This window comes from Stegodyphus dumicola, chromosome X1 (assembly GCF_044657685.1).
Source record: "Stegodyphus dumicola isolate Sdum_Otavi_A_Nest chromosome X1, ASM4465768v1".
NCBI classification, from domain to species: Eukaryota; Metazoa; Arthropoda; class Arachnida; order Araneae; family Eresidae; genus Stegodyphus; species Stegodyphus dumicola.
In genome coordinates, this window is record NC_140780.1 from 246,315,654 (window position 1) to 246,340,553 (window position 24,900).

Below are 24,900 nucleotides of genomic sequence, written 5' to 3' on the forward strand. Positions count from 1 at the left end.
AATTTTTAACTAAGCTCTTGAAAGGGCGAGTAGAAAATCGTTACTGAAGAAATCTATAATATAGCTCTGTAGGTGAAGTGTGTTATCGGTTCAGGGCGTTGCAATGATGGGGGAAGGGGAAGAGTGGTTGAGAGGAAAGAGGTGATGATGGGGTGCACTCATGGAGAAGCCAATGAATGCTCGTCATCCGGGAGTAAGAATGTCTTGGAGCTCACTTGAAGGGGGTCTCGAAGGTAAACGCTAGTATACCGCGTCACTTTCTGTAGATAGATTGTGCATTTTGTATTGATAATAAGCATTTGAGCGCCTTTGTATTTACTTCTTTCAATTATGCCTTACAAATGTAATTTACACTTTTTTAGTTTTTAAGTTATGCCTCTTAAACATTAGCAGCTACCAACCGCTTTTAACCAACAGAGTTTTTCAGATCTGTGGTTCCATCTTGATTCCCTACTTGGAAAAAGCAAAGGGTAGCACATTGGGTCACAGAGTCTACTCAGAATGGATATATTTTGCAGTATTCCTCTTTTCGAATGGTTTGTAATATCCCGATTATCTCGGAGCGCAACATCTGCATTGTTGCGCTCCGAGATAATCGGGATATTACAAACCATTCGAAAGCATTTTCTCTTCTGACAGTGCGAGCGTTGTCCATCCGGGGTGTACGTTATTTAATCTTTCAAGAAAGTATTCTTCTTTGGCAAAAAGGCTCTCCATCCGGGTGTAGAAGGGTTACTTAATCTTAGTATCTCGTAATCGAGGTAAGGCAGAGTAAGGATAATTAACGTTTTCAGTTCCATAGCATTCTTCGGTTGTTTTTCCGATGAAAGTGAGACAGTTTTCCTCAGATTCTTCTCTAGGAAAACAACTCTATTGAGTCATATAAACAAATACTTTGATGTAATCAACTATTAAATCTGTAGAATGATCATCAGTTTTCGTAGATTAATAAGTTATCAACTCGTAGAAGGCAAATAAGACAAAAGCTTGAAACCATTTGAATGCCATGTAGCCAGTTGGAGTTTTTTTTATTTATTATTTAACAGCAGCAGTACTTTCCTAGTCGAAATGAATGTTTTTTCCTTTGATAGAAAGTTACATTAGTGATAAGTATTTCTAGTATTAACTTTGAGAGAAGTCCTGTTTCCTGGCTTTCTTATTTCAGTGAATAGTGGCAGGTCACTCTTAAAATGTATGTTGAGCAGTGCTGCTAGATTAACTTTTTTAAAGCCAGATTGCAACAGTATAGACTTTAGTTTCAAAGTATGGTTTAGTTTTTATAAATTCCCCTCGGAAAATTATATTTTCGCCAATTAGTTCTGGAAATAGTTCTACTTCCGAACTAAAAAGTCCACTAACGACTAAGTGGATAAGACCGCTGAAAATTGGTAGCTCGACCTGTGTTTAAATCTACAGCGAACGAGCTGGCTGCATAGATGTTTCTGTGGTTATTCCCATATGTAATGTGAAAACGAAACAGGTTTCCTTATAAACGCGTCTCTTACCTTAGGTCCTGAGGTTAGTGAACTTTGTCATAAACTGATACACCCAAATACTACTGTAACTAAGAATTTAATTTTATAAATAAAAGTTGCTGATGTATGTGTGCGAGAAAATTGAAGAAAATAAACACTATCCCTTTCTAATAGAACTATATCTTTGAAGAATTCTGGATATGATTGACGATCTTTAGGGAGTGTAGCAGGTGAGATTAAAAATGGTTAATTTCTTTGTTTGAATGTAGACTAAAATACAAATGCAGCTATTTTTCAGTTTTGCTGGTTCTGCAAGGTATTTTGGAGGTAATAAAAAACTGAAGAATATAGTTCACTTTGTCGTTCTTTGTACACGAAGTAAGGTTATATTTAATGCTATTGATTATTTTGAAAAAAAAAATAATCCCTCCAATTCTTGTTTTTTGATTATGCACTAATAAGAGAAATCTGTGTCAGAGTTTTACTTTGAATTTGGTTTTACTTTGATTATGAATATAACTTCCAATGTAATCTGAAATGTTCATAATCTGCTGTGTTCACGAGCATATTCTAACATCTAAGCAGATATCTAGTGAATTAAGTCTCATATACCTGAAGATTCTGTTAAATTACCACAGCCGATAAACTGATATTTTCCAAGCGCTGCGTGAGGAGACGTTGAAATTTCATTCTACCCAGTTCCTTCATGCAAAAATAAGATGGTTGTCTCATGGTGAAGTCCTTATCCTCCTATTCGAACATGACGCTCAAGATTTTTTTAGAAGGCTGTACTCTCCACCTTTCTTCCATCATTAGTGGCTTCCGGTTTATGCATAAATGGACATTTTTTTCCAAATACATAATCTAAATTTCACATTTCAGAAAGTTCGATAATGCACTTAGGAGTCTCCGATAAAACTGAATGTATGAATTATTAAATCTGTAATTTTCCAGTCATTTCGAGAAACTTTTTCAAGAGAGCGAATAAAGTGACTAGAAAACTTGTACAGCATTACAAATTTACTATGTAATGACACCTTATATACACCAATAAAAATAGATAAAAGAATAGAAAAAGAAAAAAACGAAGTCCTGAAATACAGATCCTAGGAATCTGATGACTGGCATAAATATGTTATCAATGGTTTCGCAGCATGTAAAATCTTTAAATGAAATCTGTCTCCGAAGCAGTCCGAAGCAGACCGATGGTTGATAGTCTGGTTGATAGTCTGCAAATCGAACGCTACGTCGAGGAGTATAAAATGGCAAGCCGGGAAGGTTTTGTCAGACAAAAAGGTGGAATGGATCTTTTTATCTAAACATGGGTACTTATTCCAAAGAGTACAGCGAGATATTCTTGTACGGGAAATGCGGTTGTCGGGCAAGAGAGGAAGCCTGCATTATGTTTCCGAAATCGTTATCATTCCCTTTGTGCTATTAACACCAGCCACATTGAAAGAAATGGCATTTAGAGGGAAAAGAGAGGATTAAAAATTGTATCTGTTCAGGCAAGCAGACTCTTTAACATATGCTCTTATAGACAGTGTACGTCCTGGCCTATGCGCTAGCCCCCAAAACTGCAGTAATTGAGACATTAAGTGCTGCATCTGGCTGTATATTTTGTCATGTACGGCGAATTTTTACGAATTGCGAGCTCACTGTACTGTGCAGCATTAACGCGAGGCTTACCGCTAAACGATTACTAGGGATTATACGGCTGGTACAAGTTCGTGATGCATATAGTGGATATACAGTCGGTTTTCAGGCTAACATTTTATGGATGGAAGAGGCAAAATTTGATCGTAGTGGGAATTTAAACCAACGCAAATCGCCCTATTTGGAAACCCATCATGGAAGACGTTTATCAGGTTCAGTGGTTCCTCAGTACGTGTCCCTGGATTTCGACCACTTACCCCCGTATTCTTTGACAGAGCCTTAAATGGACGAAGGTACTTGAAATTACTGGAAACCAAGTGTCTGATTTTTATATAAATTGCCCTTTAATTTATTAGCGTTTTCAGTGGTCATGACGACTTCCACCATACTCGTATTATTAGCTAGTATCAGTGCGAAACTTCTTGTCGAATAATTTTGGGTGCACGATCACCGGTAATTGGAATAATGTAAAGCGGACACCGAGGCCACCTGGCCTAACCTAATTCGACTTTTTGCAAGGTACGTGTACGATAAGGTAAACAACTTGCTATCCCGGTATGTTAACTTTCTGCGAATCCGTATTATCCAAGCATGCAGTAACTTGTGAAACTCTGAAACGCAGCGGAACATCCATCAAGGAGTTAATAACTGGATTATAGATGTATATTACGGTCGATGGGGGACACAACAAGCATGCTTAACTGTCGGTACTGATTATAATTTGTGTTTATCTTCTTTATAATGAGTTACTGCTATATACTTGGCTTATTATGATGATCTGCGCTATATTGACACCGATTAGTTTTATTAGTAAGATTATTTGCGCTTTATAATGTAATACAGGTAATTAGAGATGTATTTATACTTGTGATAGGATACTGAGAGAATCTGCATTTCAGAATCTGTGTTCAAGCTGTTGGAGTATGTAGAGCACCATATCAGGCTAAACTGGTAGCGATCTACCAGATGTGCGAAGAAGGTTATTTTGCTACTTTTTTAGTTATCGCGATAAGTCCTCTAACCTTTAAAATTTACCTCTAAGGGTCTCTAGTCGGTATTACATGATAGAGCAGGGTCACTTTATTATAGCCAGACAAAACTTCCGAAAGAATAGCTTTCTGCATTAAAAGAGTTTATTAAAAATGCTTCTTAAGTACAATTTTAGTATAGGTTTGTTTTGTTTTTTATTATCGCAAACATATGAAGATTATCTGTCATGGGGAAGGGATGTCTTTGTGGACGACGCCACAAGAGAAACTGGCTCGTACTAACGCTAAATACGGGGTAAAAACTACGAAAACTGCCATTGAGCCAGTCCATTCCTTGGGACTCAAACCAAGGTTAAACTACCAGTGCTGAGCGGTTTTACCGCTTGGCCGTTGTTGGTCGAAATGTTGTACAGAATTTAAACAGCTATTTAAGTCATTAATCATATCGGATGAAGAGCAAACATTAAGAAAACTTATTAAACTTACATCTTGAATATTACATATTTGCTTCGGACGACTGGTGTTTTTATAATCAACGAAACAGATTTTTTTTACTATAATTTAAATGCATATTTTTAAATGATTAACAATTGTATCTATTATGTGTTTACAAAAGTTCGTCTGAATACCAATAAGCAAAGGCTAATTGTTTTTGACTGGCTTGTCCTTTTATGAAGTTTAATGTAATGAGGTATTTATTTACGACCTTAATATTTATCCACGGAACTTGAAATAATAAACTCACTTTGGGGAATATGAAAATGTTGTGTTCATCGATATTTGTGAGTAGTAGCTTAAAAATCCCAAAATTTTTGTCAATACGAAATTGCCTTCAAGACGACCGAAATAATTTGTGTAAATTATTATTCCCAATTTTCATAAGCCTTATAATCTGCTGTTATTAATATTCAGTCGGTTTTGATTTTAGGTCAATGCCGGGAATATTGTTCAAAGAGATGCCACGATGGAGAGACTCTGACAGAATCTATAAGTCGCATGAATGCTTATAGGGCACTGGCTAGTCCTACTTACCTAATTTTGACGTCTGAAGACCCTATCTTGGCAGCTTTTGAATTAAGTCAAGAACTGATAAAACTCTCGAAAGAATTACCGGAAAACCAGGTGAGACAAATTCAGTAATTCTGTAAAGGTTAACTGGATTTCGATTTAATTGCGTATTGTGTCGATTTCCTGAACAATTTTATATATCTGATTCTTTTAAAAGTTTAAATATGTTTATATCAATATTTTTCTTTCTTGATATTCTATAAACTTGATAGATGAATTGCATATCTTTCAATGGTTTGTCAGGTAATAGACAATCAAGGTAAATTGCCAAATTTATGAAAATGCTCGAAAAGGTCATTTTCAAAAATTTTGTGTTTATTAATTAATACTATATATTTAAGAATGCCGCCGAGACAGAAAAGTGGTTAGTGGCTCTGACTGCCCTAACGAAGGCCCAGATTGCACGTTACACATTTGTGCCCTAATACATATTACACATTTCTGATTTATCTGAATGATTTATTTTGATATTACCATCGTATTATCTTAAAACTGTTAATAAATTACAAGAATAACTAATTATATATTGGAAAAGATTATTTATGGAAAATATAGCTATGTTTATTGACATGTAAAAACTGAAAATACGAGTTAAGCACAAAATTATCATTATACCTAATTAATTTTTATTATTAGCTACTTATGAAGATGCGTTTACACATACGTTTGTGGAAGAAAGTCTGTGTTTAATTGAAAAGTCATAAATTTAAAGACACAAATCATTCATTGAATTAAATTTGAGACTTAAACTGCGCTACACAAATTATAAGCTATTAATCATTTAAATCAGGTTGTACGAAATAAATAGTTAAAAAAGAATGCCAAATGAAGTAATTCGGAGAAATATGTGTTTGCAAGGAAAACAAAAGATGTAAAAAATAAAAACTGTAGTGGTACATATTTGTAAAACTTCAACTAATTTTTTCCCGTTAATGATAGTTACACGTGTAGGGTTTATGGTTGATTTGCATAGATGTTAGTTAAGAAAGTAAAAAAGAAAAGTCTGCGAAATGCTGCTAAAACTTTAGTTGCTTCTATTTTATTTACCTTTTTCTATCCAAGAGCTACTTGAAAGTTCACCTAACCAAATTTCTCAACACTGCTAAATTTCGGTTTCGATTTGGGCCAGTCAGCGGTCAGACGATAAAATCTGCTAACTCTGGTTATTCGGCCTTGGTTCAAAATATTGGCGAATGGACTGGCTGTATGTGAGGCTTAGTGATTTCTTCATGTGAATAGGAGTCGGATTCCCCGTAGAAGATCCTTTATGAAGGCATCATTTCCCATCATCAAATAGTTCTCGCGTGCTTCACCATAATTTGAGTAGTACAGTCTATTCCAGGTATGATTTGCTATCTATTATTTCATTTGAAAATCTTCGGGGACACACTGCTCCTTAAGTATTGTTGCGTATTTAATTGTGTATTGCCAAGAAGAGGGATGGGAAGTGTCAGCTCAAACTAATGAGATAAAATTTCATAAGAACTGGAATAATGTATAAATTGTCAATTTTTTTTTTCAGTTGTGTAACTGAGACAGAAGAAAATAAAATTAAAAAAATCTTAACATGTGAAATATGTAAAACTAAATGAGTGTGTTATACACTGTGTGTATGTAAACAGAAAGCCAGTAAGGGAATGCAAATAACTTTAAGCTGCACTGCATAATTTTAATAAACCTTTAACTTTTTTATATTTCTGTGTAAAATTTCCAACCGAAATGGCGTTTTTGTTTACAGAAAGAATACCAAGAACTTTCAAGCCAATGCTCAAAATTCGCTGCAGATATACTTAACGAATGCAGAAACACCAAAGAGGTACAAACAGTTTTGGTTCAGAAGAGAGGACTTAAAGATCCCAGGCCTCATAGATTTAGCAGGCTTCATCTTGCAGTGCAGTGGGAACAGAAAGAAGTAAGTGAAAATTTTAAAATTAGTCAACTGATTTAGGAGGTAGTATCTTATAATTTACATTACGATGCTCTTCTAGAGATTTATATATAATATGTGAAAGATGAAACATTTTACCTGCTAGCCTCATTTTAATGTTAATTTTGGCTTCATTTTAATAGTTAATTAATATTAAGTCTTTGTGTTTAAAATCTTATAAGTGTCGTAACGTTGCTGTTTACGGAAAGTATAATAGTGCTTCATTAATCTTTTTAAATCATAACAAATTTAAGTTTTATGCAGTAACAGTTTTTAAAGTATTTCAGATTTCAGGTTTCAGAAATAAACGTTCAGAATGCACAATTTAAATTAGAAAAAAATATTTGACACTGATAAATGTTTGCGATTGATTTATGTATCCGCATTTACTAATATTATTATACAAGCATCATAATACATAAAGCACATAGTTATATTCAGTTTGATGCTTGATGTTCAGATTTGATCTTGATAAATTTTTATGCAAATCAAATTTATGTTGATTTGCATAAAAATTGATAAAGATCAAATCTGAACATAAAGCATTAATATTGATTTGCATAAAAATTTTAAATGCAAAATAATGAGAGCTCAGAAAGTATTACAAAATTACTTTCTAAAATACTGAAAAATTTTACAATAAATTTCTTTAAGCTCGCGTATGTTATTTCAAAAGTTAATGTATAGTTATAGTTAATTTTCTTCATTCATAAAGTTAACTTTATTCATGTACAGGATCTGAAGGGAAGAATTAATTGTGTTATTTATATAGCAAAGCAGTGAGTCTTAAAACAATATTAATTAAACGTATAGTGTTTTATGGCAAAAGAAGGCATTTATCGAATACAAAAATTATGTACGAAAATGGGATGCTTCTCGCCTTAAACGAGTAGAAAATTATTAAAACTAAGCACTATTCATAATGCAACAAAAAACTTTAGTTTAATTTCTTTCATGACGTGAAATATATGTAATATTGTGAGGAAGAAAATAACGGGCTAGTTACTTAAAACAAATTGTTCTGCTTTTGGAGAAAACTGCAGCTTATAATATTAAATAAATAAATAAAATTAAACAAAATTAAAAATTTTTTCCCATAAATTATTGCTGCTAAATGCTTCACTCTAGCGAGTATTTATAAACATTTGATTAATTTCTCGCTTTGAACTATGTGATACGAAGCTGCTTATTTGCATTTAAAACATCTCATTACGATATCTGGCATATCTTAAATGTTAGAAATAGCTGTTATTCCATAACAAATAATAAATTGTAGTTTCAAATAAGGGGTGGAGAGAAGTAACTCACGTAACGTAACTCACGTAAACAGAACGAGTTTACAGATTTTTAGAACAATTTCGAACGAAATTTTAGAACATTTAATTAATGTTTAAAACATAAAGAGAATATTTTAAAATGTTCGATCTGATAGTCTTTTTTTCTGGACTATAAGTCTGCATCGTGATTTCCATGATAGAAGGGCTTTTCGTAAAATTTATAGGGATACTGATTTCTATTCTTCTTCCACTACTTTTCAGAGTCCATCAATCGTGGTGGGTTTGTGCTTAGAAAGATCTCTTTTCAAGAGACCAAAGGCACATCAGTCCATAGGTGAAATGTAAGGTGACATTACAGGAATACACTGAAAAGGTGATTAAGCAACACCTGTATCAGTCTTAATTTTTTTAAGGAATGCAGCGATACTTTTCAAAGTATGATTCGTTGCTTTGTCTTGAGGAAGTTTCACTGTTTGAAAGCTATTGAAATAAGGAAATGCAACTTCTGTAAGTATCTGACGTAAAACTTTCTCTTGATAGTCTGTTTAGTTGATTTGCGCATTTTTTTCCAGTCTTGATATTTTTAATTTCCCACTGTAAGAGAATCCTTCGGAGAATCATAAACCCCTTACTAAAATTTTCTCTGCATTGACGGAATCAGGTTTGTATGTTTTTTCGCTTCGTTTTCGATAGTAAATAGACCTTTATTTATTGCAGTCATTTATGCAAATTCATGCTTCATCAAGGGGCACAATGTAGTATTTTATCTCCTACTGAATAGTTTTCATACAGTGTTCTACAAATTTTTCTTCCTTGAGCCACAAAGCTGGCCAACTTTGTTTTCTAGCGTTTTTAAATTGTGAATCTTGGTTTATTATTTTATTTATTGTTGCTACAGATGTATTTAAAGATTTCTGTTTCGGCGGATTTTCGGGTACTTATTGAGTCGTATTCCAATGTAGAAGTAATGCTTGACGGGTGTTTTTTCCAGTTAATAATGTTGCTTATTTTTTCCTTAGAGATTTTAAAACCATGCATTTTACAACGTTTTTGAATTATGGAATAGGAATATTTCCCTTTGGAAAGTGCAGAAACATATCCTTCAAGCTACAGCTTGTTTGCATGCGACATTTTGAAAGAAGAATAAATTTAAAGGTAACAGTCGATATATTTCATTTTAAATAATAAGCTATTGCTCAGAGTTTTGAATTCCAAAATATTCGCTTTTTTAAAATTCTTTATCGATATCGTTTTAAAAATACGTAAACTTCCTTTATGCGCACAAAATTGTTATTTGTGATGACTGATTAGTGTATCCGAATGAATTTATTGATTCTCTTCGGAAGCATTTATCAGATGTTGAATAAGGAGACGGAAATATCCTTTAAAAAAGATCTAGAGCATTTCTGTTACATGTTTTATCCAAATTTGTTCATATCACGAGTCCTTATTTTAACACATAGAACATACTGAATCTATAGCTGGATGATCTATTTTCAAGCATTTAAAACAAATCGTTGAATTGAATGGTAACTTGTAAATCAGCAAAGCATAATGTTTGATAAGATTCTTGTCAGTGTTTTCACGCAAGTATAAGCTATTATCTTCTCTCCAATATACATTAAAATATCTAAAACGCGTATCTCATCTCGTGCAAGTTCTCCACAAAGGCCTCCTTCCCTAGACAGGACAGCCCTTGTGGGTTTTAAGAAGTTTTGATACTTAGAGGTAATGCTGGTCGCACTCTTTAGATAATTTGTTTTCTTCAAGAAGCAAAACAACGAAAGTAAATACCAAAAGTGAAAATTATAAACAAAGTAACTCAAAGAACCCGAATTTACTTCAAAAGAATCGCATCCTATACAAAAAAATGTAAAAAAAAAGTTCTTATAAAACTTAAGTTTCGTACACATAGTTGTACGAAAAGAAAAAAAAAACATACTGGAAAATTATTAACAGAACAGTGGATTGTCAATAGCTTTTGGCATGGAAAAAGCGAGTGTTTATTTTAGAATGGTATAAAACAGAACTGCAGAAACCCTGAATGGAGGTAATTACAGACAATATGACTGAGAACTATTGTTTACGGAATGTTGCAAATACGACATCTGTTATTTTACCGTTTTTGGCACGAAAAATGACAGAAATGAGTGAATGTTGATAATAAATTTGTTAAAACATAAAATATTAACCTTATTATTTCAAAATACAAATGATAGTAAATTATTTTTAAACGCTTATATTAGTCAGGTGGAAAACCAATGATGTATTTTATTATAGAAATTTAAAAATTTATTATTTAATAACTATATTTTAAAATATAAGCTAGTTTTAATATTCATCTGTTCTGTCCTGTTGATTTATCATCGAATCAAAGACAACTTGTCAGAAATAAAAATTTTTTGCAGCTCATCACAGTTCTTGTTATTTCAATTTCAATGCCATCACTTGAGAAAAAGTCTTTTGCATTTACATGGTGTCCTTTTTTTATTCCTATCATATATAACAATTCAAAGTAGGCCATGATTTCCACTCAGGTAACAGTGGAGTCTATAGAGAGTCTCTTGAGTATTTTGCCTTTTAGTGAACTTATATATATTTATTTGTACATTCCAAAATTTCATCAAGCATATTTATATCAACTCTTTTCAAAAATGTTCTCGTTTCATCCTTTATATCCTTGGCAGGGTGTTTTAGGCCAGGTAACGCTCACGATATTCATCTTATTCGTCTTTGAGCAGTTTGCATACTTCTGTTTTTGCCACTTAGAAGATTTATCCTTACTAACATAGAATATATCATCACTATTCCTTTTTTATGTATCATTATTACTATCATCATTCGAAATTTATTGTTTAGATTCAGTGCTGATATTATTTATCTCTATATTTTCTTCACTCAGATTGCGATTATTATCACATCCAAAGGGTTTTTTTTTTTGTCTTCTTTTTCTTCATCGGATAGTTCTTGAAGAATGCGAGCAAAATCAGCTGGTAGCACATACTATTTTGCCATAAAAACCGATATAAAAATTATAGAGTCGAATTTATACAACTTAAAATAATACAGTCAATTATTAACACAAAATTAGAAAATATTTGACAAAAAAATATATTCCGAATTTTCACCCGCGACCACGCGCGTGTCGTAGCTGTTACGATGAAGCTGCCACGTAGCTCAAAAGCCCAGTAAAAAAAACAAAAAAAGTCATATGATATAGCCTGTTGGCACATTTTATGATGTGGGGAAGGGTTGAAAAGAGGAATAAAAATGACATTCAGATGTCTCATCTGCGATATGCGAAAAGTAAACTTTGTGCATAGCGCGCGTGCCGGAAGGTTAATCATCTCGACCAGAGATAGGTAATATGCCTTCTTCCATATTATGGAAGGCACTGCCATTACCTCTTTCGGTTTTGGAACCGTCTTGTTTTGTGTATATAGATTTATTGTTCTCGATTGGGGATGGATACGTTGTGCGGGTATAATGTGTCAAGTCTATTTGTGCTGGGTGTCCTATTAACTGTTGGTGTCTGGATTCATAGTCCAAGTGAATGAGACTAAGTCCCTATAGCTCTGAATCTATCTCATCCTAGAGAGCCAGAGGTATTTTTGCTTCCCTTTTCGCTACCAGGTTTAGTGGAGGAAGCCCTGCAAGCACCTGGAGAGCTGAAGTAGTAATGGTTCTATAACGCTTACAGATTAGTAGAAATTGCATCCTCTGTATTGTCAGGAGTTGCTGTATCATGCAGTTTTTGAGATCACTTCCCTAGATAGCTATTCCATAAATAATGATTCTTTCTGTAAAAGTACTGAACCACAGTCTCAAAATTTTGGGACTTATCCCCACTGCCTTGCCCACTGGTATGAAGAACTTCATTTTCCGGCGCACCTCATACACACATACCACAGTTTTCTATACCAAACGCTTTGCATTATGTCCCCCAACTTCTCTTATACTGTGGAAGCCATTTTACGGTAGAATGGTGGAATTCTTACCATCATCTAAATAAACACTGGAAAGAATTTCAACTGTTTGCTGCAATGGACTAGCAATGCAAATTAAATCATTATGAAACGTATTAAATCTAAAGAAAACAAACTTAAATAGACGTAGTTGTTACCTTGCTTTGAAATTCATATTGCCATTACATGAGTAAGCTTTTTAAAGCTTTTGAAATGAATATGACTTGATGATTTGTATATAACACTTTATTAAATCAGAATTTTTATTTAAAATGTCATTTTTGTATTGGATTATAAATTTATAACCAATGAATGCATTTATTTAAACTTTTATTAATAGGGATGAGATGTAATGGAAATTTTTTGTTGATTAGTGGAAGCGTCTTAAATGAAAGATGTTTTCTCTTCTGCTGACACATTTTAGAACTCGGTGTGATCTCCAATCATTTGAACAACTGAATTCAATACCTTGTCATAATTTTAAAAAATGACTGACGTTTTGTTCTTTAATGCATAAACTTACTTATTAAAAATTGATTCTAAACTAAAGCCTTATTTCATATGCAGTAAGTTTCTAGAAATTCTGATTTTCGAATATTAATGGCTTATTATTTATTTAAGTTTTTTTTTCAGTTTGTAACACATCCGAGCTGCCAACAAGTTTTGCGATCATTGTGGGTAGAAACGGTAGGCTCTTGGTACAGTTGGCCTTTCCGGTGGAGAGCGTTCTATGTGATGAAACATGCTGTTTTAACACCAGTTGTTTCCATTGCTTTCATATTTATTCCCAGGGCTGAGATCATTGGGCCTTTAAGAGTACCCTTGAACAGATTCATCTACTTCGCTACATCTTACATATTTTTCTTATCTTTACTCATGGTTACGCTGCTTAATGATAGAAGGTTTGTATGCAATTATTACTGACACAATTCTTCTATAGTTTTTAAAATATAAATATGTTAAGTTTGTGTTAAAAATAAGGCAAATGAATGAAGGAGGTTTTAAGATTATTGCAAAATTATTTATGTGACGTAATTTCAGTTTCTTTCCGTAATGCCTAGTTCACTCAAAAATAGCCGTGATTAAGTTAAACGTGACAGATTTTGCATTTTTGTATTTTTTAACTATCACATCTTCGGTAAATAAAAGGCGAGACCGATAAATAATAAAAATGAAGATTATAGAAAATATTAAACGGGTAATAAATAGCTCTTAAATGAGAGCTGTATTGTAAAGTTATAGAGTCTTAATTTTGTCTGGAAAAGATGTTTGACACAATATAATTTATTCATAAATGTGAACAAATGCGAAAAAAAACCCTGCCCTTTCTTAAGTTGAAAATATTGCAGGTTACAGTATTAGTTCTTTTGGATCCATATTTCTACGATATTATATCATGACAACGAGAACAGAAACGTAGTTTGTTATATTTACTCTTGCATAAGTTATGACATGTAAAATTTTAAATAAAAAACACATTTACTCTCTCAGCAAAACAACTAATACTTTTTCACAGACTTTTCTGAATATATCTTTTATTTTATGTAGTTTACTATGTTCAAAACCTGACATTTCTGATTAGTTACACAAAAAAGTGTACGATATTTTGCTTTAGAAGTTTACTTATTTGTTGACCTTTCTAATATCAGCATGCAAAGCATCCCATTGGGCTTTTTCATCCAGAAACCCTGATGTAGAGCAACAGCACCTGAGGTACTTTTTATATTAGGTTAATTAACTATCTTATAGAATTTGGTCTTATTAGGAAGCGTACACTAAACCAAAACTTTGAAAGACAAGTGGCGAATCATTGCTACGTTTTGTAAGTACCGCAGAGGAGAAGGGTGTTAATCCAAATAAAGTTTAACAGATGGCACCAACTCGTGCTTACAGGTGACAGGGGAGAGCGGATCCGGACACCCGGGCGGGTTACTAGGACTATTCGGGTATCGTACGGAATCCGCAACTGTACAACGCGATAATTCTTTGGCCCCCTAGAAACCCGGCGTCAGGAGCTTAACCGTTTAACGTGGTACACACGGTACGCTACCTTTTAAAGTCGGGGTTTTGATTAAAAAAAAAAAAAGGTAGGCAGTCTAATTAAGCCTAGAGAAGTACACAAGTAAAATTTTCTGAAGATAGCACTTATCGTTTTAATTTTGTGGGCGTGCCCAAAGTGGCACACTGATTGAATAGAGCTTCGAAAAGAGTGCTGAAACGAGCATTGTTGTCAATGAACTGACCTATGAGATGCGGAGAAACAAAGACAGACTCTCAGTTGTCCTAGATGAAATTTAAAACTAATATAGAATAAGGAGATTAGCATACAGCCAAAAAAAAATAACATAGAAATTTCCTTTCAACTTTCAAAATTCCTTTTATACCCTAAAAAATCTGGAAGATTTCTTTGAAAAAGGAGGGTCTTACTAAACTAAAATTGAATGTCTTGCTAAAATATATGGACTGCTTTGTGTTGAGCTGCCATGTACTATAAATAAAGAAGGTTCAGAGTAATCTATAGTAACTTATAAATCCTTCTTCATTTTTTAAATTTTTCTGTGCGTACAGAAGGAAATTTTTAGGTGTGTCGCAAAGGGTTAATAGAAACATTTGTTGGTGATGTATATTGAAATTTGGGCATTTTAAACTGATATTTAAACATTATACAATACAATAATTGTATACTGATGCACACACTGCAGCTGTTGCATAAATATTACACATTAATAATTAAACATTAACGTGGTGCATTTTATGTTCATCTAGGTTTAAACACTGGGAATAAGATGTTACAATAATGTTTGTTTTGCACATGCGTACGTTGTTGCACGTACATAAACATTCCACACTAGTAATTAAACATTTTACTCTTGGTTACAAGCCAATTATATAATGATATATACATATATACATAAATAAATAAACACACATAAGTTACCCTGGTGCATTTTACATATGAAGTAGCTTTGGATAAGTTAGTTACTTTAAAGTGTTCATGTACGTGGCTCCACCATACACACACTAAATAGCACACCAATATGCCGCGCAAGAGCACTAGTACCATACAACGAGGCACTCAGGAATAAGGCAGTTAGTACTAAAGACTGGGTAGGAGTCTGAACTCGTGCTTACAGAAGCCAACACTTTAAATCAAATATGATGGATATACTAAAGTTAATAATTGTCCCATTTTCATGGAAGTGACGGAATGATCCAGAGATAAGAAACTCATGATTTTCTTTATTGACTGTCCTGTACTCAAAATTTCTTTTAGAATTAGTAAAACGTATACTTTGTGTCATACAAATAGTTAGTGCATTCGAAAATGAACTCTAATAAATCTTCAGGAACTTTCTTGAGGACTAAAATTTTAAGTGCATTTACACCCACTCCTAATTTACATATGAAGTGCTTATAGTTTCGAGCACATCATTTGATATCTATATCATGGACAATGGATTTTACTCAATAAATTTCACGGATAAGCTTATTATGTGTCAGTTTCTTTCCGAACTTAACTTTTGGATACCAGCGTATGCATAATATGAGAGAAATTAATTGTGCTGAATTTGAATTAAATTACAGATTTACTTGTATGGATATTTTAATGAATTAACAATTATGTAAATATCTTTTTTTTCCTAGGTATGATGTACATTCACCTGCAACTTGGACGGAAATGGCTGTTGGGTGCTTTGTGCTCGGTCATTCTTGGGACATACTTACAAACTTAATATCTGTAGGATTTTCGAATTACTTCAGATCATATTGGGCCGTATTCGATCTTGTGATGTTTTCAATGTTTTTGGTGACTGAAATTTTGTGGTTCAGCGTTTTCATTTACAATTTGTTCTCTGATAATGATACCCACAACTCTAATCGTATGTGTTGGGACTGGTATCATCCCATCTTATTAGGAGAAGGTATATATGCAGCTGCATCTGTAATGGCATTTAGCCGACTGTTGCTATGGTTCCATATCAACTCTCGACTAGGACCGCTGGGAACATCAATAAAGTATATGCTAAGTAATTATTTTTGCTAACACTTTGAAGGTGTTTGTTACTTGAAATTATCTAGATATTTAAGAAAAAGTTGCAATCAAATTATTTCTTTTAATTACAGTATTTACTCGCATATATTCCTCGTTTTGTTGCTAATTCTGTCTTATAAAAATTGAGAGTGGAAAATTCTACGAATAATTCAATTTTCGGATGATGTGGTTACAGTAAGGCACAACAAATAGAAAGTATTCATTGAAAACTGCCGGTAACTATCACAGTAATATTTATTTAAAAGAAACCTACACTGTAAACAGAATACATAGAAATATTAACATTACAATATCTAATAAGATATCATTTCTACTTCTCTGGATTTTGAATCTCGCTCCGCTAATTATTGTCCACTGCTATATCTTAGGCCTAAAATTATTTAGTGCTGCTGGAACCGTCAACGTTCAGTCTATCTCCCACATGCTCTTTGTGGTCTAATGCCAATACTCTTTGTGGTCTTCAAAACCACAAAGAGTATTAGATATCTCTCCTTTTGTTGAAGATCTTCACTACTGTTGCTTCATCAGTCAGACCCCATGCACCCAAAATCCACGAGCAAATTAATTAGAAAGACGAAAACAATCCATACAGTGCACGAATCTATTTTAAAATTTAGAGAAGCTAGCTTCCTGAACGCTTAAGGGGGAAATTACGTGAATATTGAATAAATTTCAAAATCTTATGCTAAAATGAGTTGGAAAATACGCGAGTAAATACGGTATGTATTTTCATTTACCTATACAAGACAAATTGTCTTTTGATTTATCTGCTTTGTATTCAGCAATATTAATAAGTTATTTTATGTATTTTTCATAAAAGTTACTTAATTTTATTTATTTTTTATAAGTTACTTTCATTATAGACGTTACTTTCATTATAGACGTCACTTTCATTATATTTACAAGTTACTTTCATTATATTTACAAGGTGCTTTTAGTATAAATTACAAGTTACTTTTATTTTAGTTTTTGTAAGTTACTTTCATTACATTTTTATTGGACATTTTATGAAAATAATTTTAATTTGATGCGTTTCACTTGATTTATTCAGCAACAATTAAACTAAAGCATTCTATTTTATGTAGCTAAATGATTAGGAACCTCGATATGGTTTTTAAAGAAAATCCTTTCGATTTTGTGAAAGATATATTCTTTAAGCAACATGAATTCATCCTCTTGGCCTGTGGACACATAATGCACCAGAAAAATTACCATTGTTGTGAGTTTTAAACAGTTAAGAAATGGAGACTAAGAAGAATTGAATTAGAACTGAATTCTAAGGATCCCCAGGAGTTCAAAATGCTGATATTTTTGTGGCGAAAATAATACGTTTAAATAAATGTACTTACATATATCTTGCACAACCAAATTGCAAGCCTTGTCCTCTGAATGTTTATTCTAGTATCTCAAACTGTTTTAAAATTTATGCTTTTCTATTCAGGAAGAATTAATATAAGGGGATTACACTTTCCACAACATTTATCTTGAGCAAAAATTAAAATTTTAAATTTTTTTATTTACTACATTGTATGAAAGTGAATAAAATCAGATTTCATGTATTTTCATCTTTCTTCTCCATGCGTAACATTTTCTTATTAAATCTTATTCTCTGAAAAATTAAACGAAAAGCTTTAGTATTATGCCCTTAAGTTCTAAATATGCATTGAATCTTAAATAAAATAAATTAAAATTACATAATCGAGAATTAAAAAAAAGACTGCATTTCAGTAATGGCAAATGCTTTAAAAATTTGAGTAATGCAGTGTACTACGTAAAGTGGGTTCAAGTGTATAGCACTTGCGAATTAAACGATACAGTAGTACATATGCAGACTGACTGAAAACCTTTGACTCATTGATTTGAAACTTTGAGGCGGATTATTTTTTTACGAACCAAAATTATTTTGTCGGCTCTTTTACTTTTTCAGAGTAGAGTTCTTCCCACTAAATTACTTTTTACAGAGTTTTATGAAGAATCCAGTAGCATGAAATAAACTGTTTTGTGACATCTCATGTTAACATTGTGACTGTGATATTTTTATTTCCTTATCTAAAGAGTAAGTCCATAAATAAATTGCTATTAAGAATGCCTAGCAATCGCATGGTGCAAAAGCTTGTATTGCAAGAAGATACTCTATTTTTTATTGATTTCAGCTAATGCGGTAATTGATTTCAGCTAATGCGGTAATTGATTTCAGCCAATGCGGTAATTGATTTCAGCCAATGCGGCAGCTGCAACTTGTAGCTAGGCATAGTGGAGTAAAAATCACCATTTCTTCAGCAAATCTGATCTTTTCTTCTTCATGGATTGATCAAATGAGTTTTAAAGGCAATTACATAAAAGTCCATCATCAGTCCATAGATTGGCAATGTTGATATTTTTTATTCACAATCGATGGTCTGCTAAAGTACGCTTTCTTGAGCGTTCATAATTCAGCTATCTTTCTCGAGTTCTAGGGGATTAGAATAGAGACAAGACGAATGCACTTTACTAAATTATTTAATTAAACTATTTGTGGTATATACTGATGTATTTTGATGATATTTATTGATGCAGTTTTAACAGATGAAATGTAACAATGGAGGTAGAGCATCTTTGCGTCTTCATCGTTTTTTTACGGCGGCATCTTTCTTCTTAATCGAGGCTCATATTCACCTTCTATCCTAACATCCTCTTGTCTCACGTTCTTTCTCGGTCATCTTGTGCTGTTGCATTTCTGATCCGCACATCCATACGCATTTTTCATTTAAATAGCCTATAGCATGTAGACTGCTCTTGTGGTATTTAAAAACTGTTGGAAAGAAACACACTTTTAATTCACACAATTTAAGAACTTATGACTTTGTCTGTAGTTTTTTTAGTTTACTAAACTTCAAAGAATATTTTTGTAATTTTTACCGTTTTCCTACTTATAGTGTGTTGTTTAGTGATTGATTATGCATGCAATCTTGTGTTTCTTAACGCATGAACAGAATTTGTTAAATATCATTTTGCCTTTTTAATACTTAATTTATTTATACAGCTGATGTTGCTCGATTCTTTATGCTGTTTTTCATCATCATGCTGGCATTCGCAACTGGCATAAATTCACTTTACAAGAACTACAAGGATTCAGAGCAGTACGACGACACTGACATCATTAGACAGCCTGATGCATTTATCACGTAAGTATAGAATTAAAGCAAATTATTTTAAATTAGAAATTCATGTATTTAATAATACTTTACAAAAAAGTGCTGCTTAAATACAACCATAAACAGTAAGTGAAACTTTCCGAAAATTTAGGTAGTTATGAAATACCAGTACCTATTTAATGCCTACTTATAGCTGCTACAAGTAACAACAGCGCATAAAGATAAAATAAAAAGAAAAAAAAATCATGTAATTGCTTTCTCTTATGGAGAGCAAGAACAAAATGAAAAACAGTAAAATACTTTCGCTGATATAGCAAAAAAAAAAAAAAAAAAAAAAAAAAAAAGGGGGGGGGATAAAACCCTAAAAAAATTAAAAAAAAGTTGGCTAGTTTTGATCAAATATAAACTAATTTCACTGATGGAGATGAAAGAAGTAATCTCCTAGCCACCTAATATTTTGTGAAAAACTAAATGTAGGTGTTCATTCAAAATTGGAATAATTCAGAGCAAGAATGGAAACTGAGCGACATTTATCTTCATTAGTTGTGTAGTAACGTAAGCACAATCAATCAAAACAAGTAACCCCCGTTTAAGACCTATGCAATGAGTAATGCAAAACTAATAACTGAAAATTAATAATTAATATTATAATTTTTTTTTAATTTGGGGTGTTGGTAAATCTAAATAGTTAATCATTGCTTGTCTGCCCTTACGTGGCAAAAATTATTCAGTGCTTGCAAATTATGTAAGTTGAAGCTGATTAACACTTGGTTTCAATTATTTTACTCAAAATTAACGCTGCATCTGCTGTCAATTATTTCACAAATATTATATACTGTGCTTCTTTTAGCTTGAAAACAGCTAAATTTGAATATTTCATATTCATAATCATTAGTGCAAGCTGGCAGTTTTTTCCCTCTCGTTTTGTGTCAGTTGTCTATTACCCTTTGTGATTTGATTTTTTATATATTGTTATTGAAGCAATATTTATGTTGTGTTATTTTACAGTTTAATATAATTGTGGCTAATGCATATAATAGTCTTTTATTCTGTTGATTTATTGTTCGATTTTTCATGCTGTAGTTGACTGCGTGAAGGCTCTAATGTTTTAAATTAACGATCTATAAGGCAATTTTTTTATATTATAATGATAAATATAATTTTGCTGCAAATTTGTTGATAATTTCAGGGGAAGAGCAGGAACACAAAATTGTAAATAATACTTAGATATGAAGGTCCAAAAGACATGAAGCGCTTAACTTAATAGCGTATAAGTGAATAGGATACGAGTCAAATAATAAACTTCTCTGAGATCTCACTGAATGAGATTTCTGCAGGCATGTGAATATTAAAGTAAAAATGAACTAAATGATAACATGATAATGACGGCGAAATTATGTGTTTCTGTCAGCTGGAAACGATGTACACAACTGAGTGACCACGAGATTTCATTACGGAAAAGAAAGAATTGAAATATTGAGCTTATTGTTGCTAGTTCAGAAGTCAAACAACAAAAATCAGCGTTATATTTTCAAAATTTTCACACGACTAGTTTCGATGGTTTTACCGAACCACCATCCTCAGCTGCAAAACCGCAAATGAACAAAATAGGAAATAATAATTAGATAAGATAAGAAAGCCTGGACAAGAATAAGCAAGTGGCGCCATCTGTTGATGAAACGAGAACTAAAACATAATTTTTTAAAGGCCGAAGGCAAAGATGGATTGGAATTAGAATCGTTAACTAGAACAGAAAGATTTTTTTTAATGTGAAATGCCTCTAGAAAATCCACTTCTCCAATGGAAGATGTTTTTTGAATAATTTTGGCAGCAGAAAAATTGAAAGTGTGATTTTCGGACCAACAATGTTGAGCAACAGAAGACCTCTGTGTTTCCTTTTTTCTAACATATGCCTCATGTTCTTTGACGCGAAATTTTAAGGCTCTCTTAGTTTGGCCAATGTAAATTAAACCACACTGGCAAGGAATCCTATAAATACCCCAGGAATTCTTATCCGGAACGGGGTCCTTGAGTATGGAACTCGGAATTTTATTGATGGGAGAGTAAACAACCCGAAAGTTAAATTTCTGCAAAATATGTGCAACTTTATAGCTAATTGATGGAAAGAAGGGAATGACAACAGAATTTTTATAATCTCCTAAAACAAGATTGTGCCTTTTAGTGTGTTGAGATGAGAATTTTTTAACTGCTTGATTAATAATGTTGGGTGGAAAGCCCCTGTCAATAGCTGTTGCTTTTAAATACTTTAGTTCTTCATCAAGGGCTAGTTTGGAGGAGCAAACTTGAAGAGCACGGAAAACATAGGAATAAAATGAAGCTAACTTTTGTTTAGTCGGATGACATGATTTAAAGTGTGGTGGAAGGCAAACCGATGAAGGTTTACGGTAAACTGTAGTACTGAAGTTGGATGTGTTACGTGTGACCAGAATGTCGAGAAACGGAAGAGAATTGCAAGTCTCAAGTTCAAAAGTGAACTGAATAGAAGGATCAATAGAATTCATTGTTGAAAGAACTTTATTTAAATCATCTTTATTACCTTCAAACAGGGTAAAAGTATCGTCTACATAGCGGAACCATGCCGGGAAGTTTAAAGTTTCAAACAATTTTGATTCATAATAATGCATGTAGATATCAGCCAGGGCGGGACTGAGGGGGCTTCCCATGGCTAATCCTTCAGTTTGTTTGTATTATTTATTTTGGAAAACAAAATGTGTTTGTTTCAAACAGAGTTGAGTAAGAGAAATTAGCTCATCAATTTCGATGCAAGAGAAATGAAATTCGCGAAGTCTGGTTTCTAGACATCTTAATGCACCCCCCACTGAAACATTGGTGAATAATGATTTTACATCAAAATAAACCATGAGTAAATTTCTAGGAGAAATGTTTTTAACCTTTTTTACAAACTCTATTGAATTTTTATGGTGTAAATGTTATTGTCTAATAGAGTGTAAAATCTACAAACTAAATATTTAGCCAATGGAGACGAGGCAGTACCTACATTTGATACAATAGGGCGGAAAGGAATACCACTTTTATAAATTTTGGGAAGAGCATATAATCTGGCATAATTCGCAACAGATGGGATAAGTGAATGTTTTAAGTTGCTTGAAATGATTTGTGAGGATTTGATCGCAGTTTTTATTTTTGACAAGTCCGAAGGTGAAGGATCTTTAGGGATCGGACTATATGTTTCTTCGTTTAAGAGTTTAGTGACACCATCGATGTAAGTGTTCTTATCCATGACGACTATCTGGCCACCTTTGTTGGCCTTTGAAATGATAATATCCGGGTAAGAATGAATTTCGCGCATTGTAGCTCTTTCTCACGCAGTTAGATTTGGTTTCAAGAAGGTTTTTGATTAGATTTGAATAAAATTGGGGATAAATTTTTTACATTTACATTTAAGTAAAAAGTCAATATTATTCAGGAATTTTTGCCATTTCAGGCGTAATTTAGTGAAACGATTAACGGATGAAGGCATGATAAACAATGCAGAATATCAAACTAAATTAACTAAGCAATAATAAAACGCACACAAAACAGCAGAAAAATCCCTCATTGAAACGAATAGAAAACAAAACGTTTGTAACCAAAATACATGAAATCAGACAAGCAAAGCACAATATCCAAATATACGAAACATGAACAGAACTTCAAAATTGCAAAAACGTACTTACCGAAACCCATGCAAACACAAAATGGCGGCCACACCACGTGCAAAAAAGGAAGCAAAAAATAAGCCGTTTTCGGCTCCGAAACACATACAAACGCAACACGACGTAAACCACGTGGAAAAACGAAAGCAAAAAATAAGCCTGTTTGTATTCTATAATTAAGACACAATAACACGCCGAATAAATACTAATTCAGAAGTCAAACAACAAAAACCAGCGTTATATTTTCAAAATTTTCACAGGACTAGTTTCGATGGTTTTACCGTTTTTTATTGTTGCTGTTTATTTCTGATTATAGGAACAAGCATTTTTGAATTAGTGATAAAAATATTCCGTACTAAAATTTTAAAGGCCTCAACATATTTCTGATGGCATACAGTTCGTTTCATGAAATATGAGTTCTATCCTTAACTGAAACACTACTGAGAACAAAAAATTCTGTAAATGGTCCATTCCAAATGCAGCACAAATTGTAATCAGAGGCATTGTGTTGAGGCATTGTTGTTAATCAGAGGCATTGTGAGTCTCTATAAATATGGCTAGAAAAACTCTTTATTTGAAAAAATGTAACCTTTTTTTTCATATTTCCATCACCTAACTTTATCTTTTATTACTGAGGAAACAAAATGCTTTTTTAACGAAAACATAATTATATACGAAATTCCATTATTCACTTTAGAGTTTGCATTAAAATATTTTCAGTTAACTCATTTATCACGTATTTTAAGAGGTTCTATCTTGTGGTCTTGCATCGTAACTGTACTCATGCATCTCTGCTTTGAATATATTTCATATTTTTAGATTATTAATAGTTGTTAGTTACTCAGATTTTTGAACTTTGTATGTCTGTTAAATAGCTATCAAAAGTTCTAAGTATGTAGTCATACAGAAATACGAAACAAAATATATTCTCAACCGTGCGTTTATTTTTTACCTTTCTTTTAGGTTAAAAAATACTTTCAAAAATCTTTTCTGGGCAATATTTGGAATGGGAGAACCAGATTTTGCTCAAATTGTTGTTGGACGAAACGTAAGTTTCAATGAAAGTGAGCAAAATGAGTCCAATCCTGAACATCTCTTCACTGAAGGAGTAGGCTATTCATTGTGGGGATTATATCATATGGTGACAGTTGTGGTTCTGCTGAATATGCTTATAGCGATGATGACGGAGAGTTATCAAAGAGTACAGGTACTGTCAATTGAAATTGGATAAAAGTTATATTTTCGTAGATTTACTGACCAATGTGTATTGCTTAAATATTTGTTTAACATGTGTATTGCTTAGATATATCATATCCTGTATTACAAACACAGTTACAATATTTTACTTCAGAGCTACGCTGAATTATATTTTTAAAAAATTCTTTTTAAGTAAATATCTCAGATATTCATTCGCAAGATTTAATAAAAATTACTGATTCAAAGGAATATAGTTCAAGAAAATGTATTTTGTAGCAATGCGTCAATTCCTTTATTTTAAATAACTTTAATTTCGTGATAAATTTAGTTAAAATCTTTCTAGTTCTGTTAGCATTTTTGTTAATTTTTTCACATAAAGCAGTTTTGTACTGTCTTATGTACATGAGATAATTGACACATTTTTATATGAATAATATTTATAATTGTAAAACGAATCTTTGAGAAAATTAAAACGTTTAAT

The 24,900-nt window shown here is 32.6% G+C and overlaps 1 protein-coding gene across 3 annotated transcripts in view; it reads left to right on the plus strand.

Moving 5' to 3' along the window:
* LOC118203776 (short transient receptor potential channel 5-like) overlaps nt 1-24,900 on the plus strand; it is a 66,127-nt gene that overhangs the window by 30,470 nt on the left and 10,757 nt on the right. For all 3 annotated transcript variants that reach the window (XM_085807396.1, XM_085807397.1, XM_085807398.1), the window contains 6 exons: nt 5,049-5,242; nt 6,927-7,100; nt 12,991-13,259; nt 16,003-16,385; nt 19,434-19,575; nt 24,186-24,429. In XM_085807396.1, the coding sequence (XP_085663522.1) occupies nt 5,049-5,242; nt 6,927-7,100; nt 12,991-13,259; nt 16,003-16,385; nt 19,434-19,575; nt 24,186-24,429 (1,406 nt within the window). The remainder of the gene's footprint in view (nt 1-5,048; nt 5,243-6,926; nt 7,101-12,990; nt 13,260-16,002; nt 16,386-19,433; nt 19,576-24,185; nt 24,430-24,900) is intronic.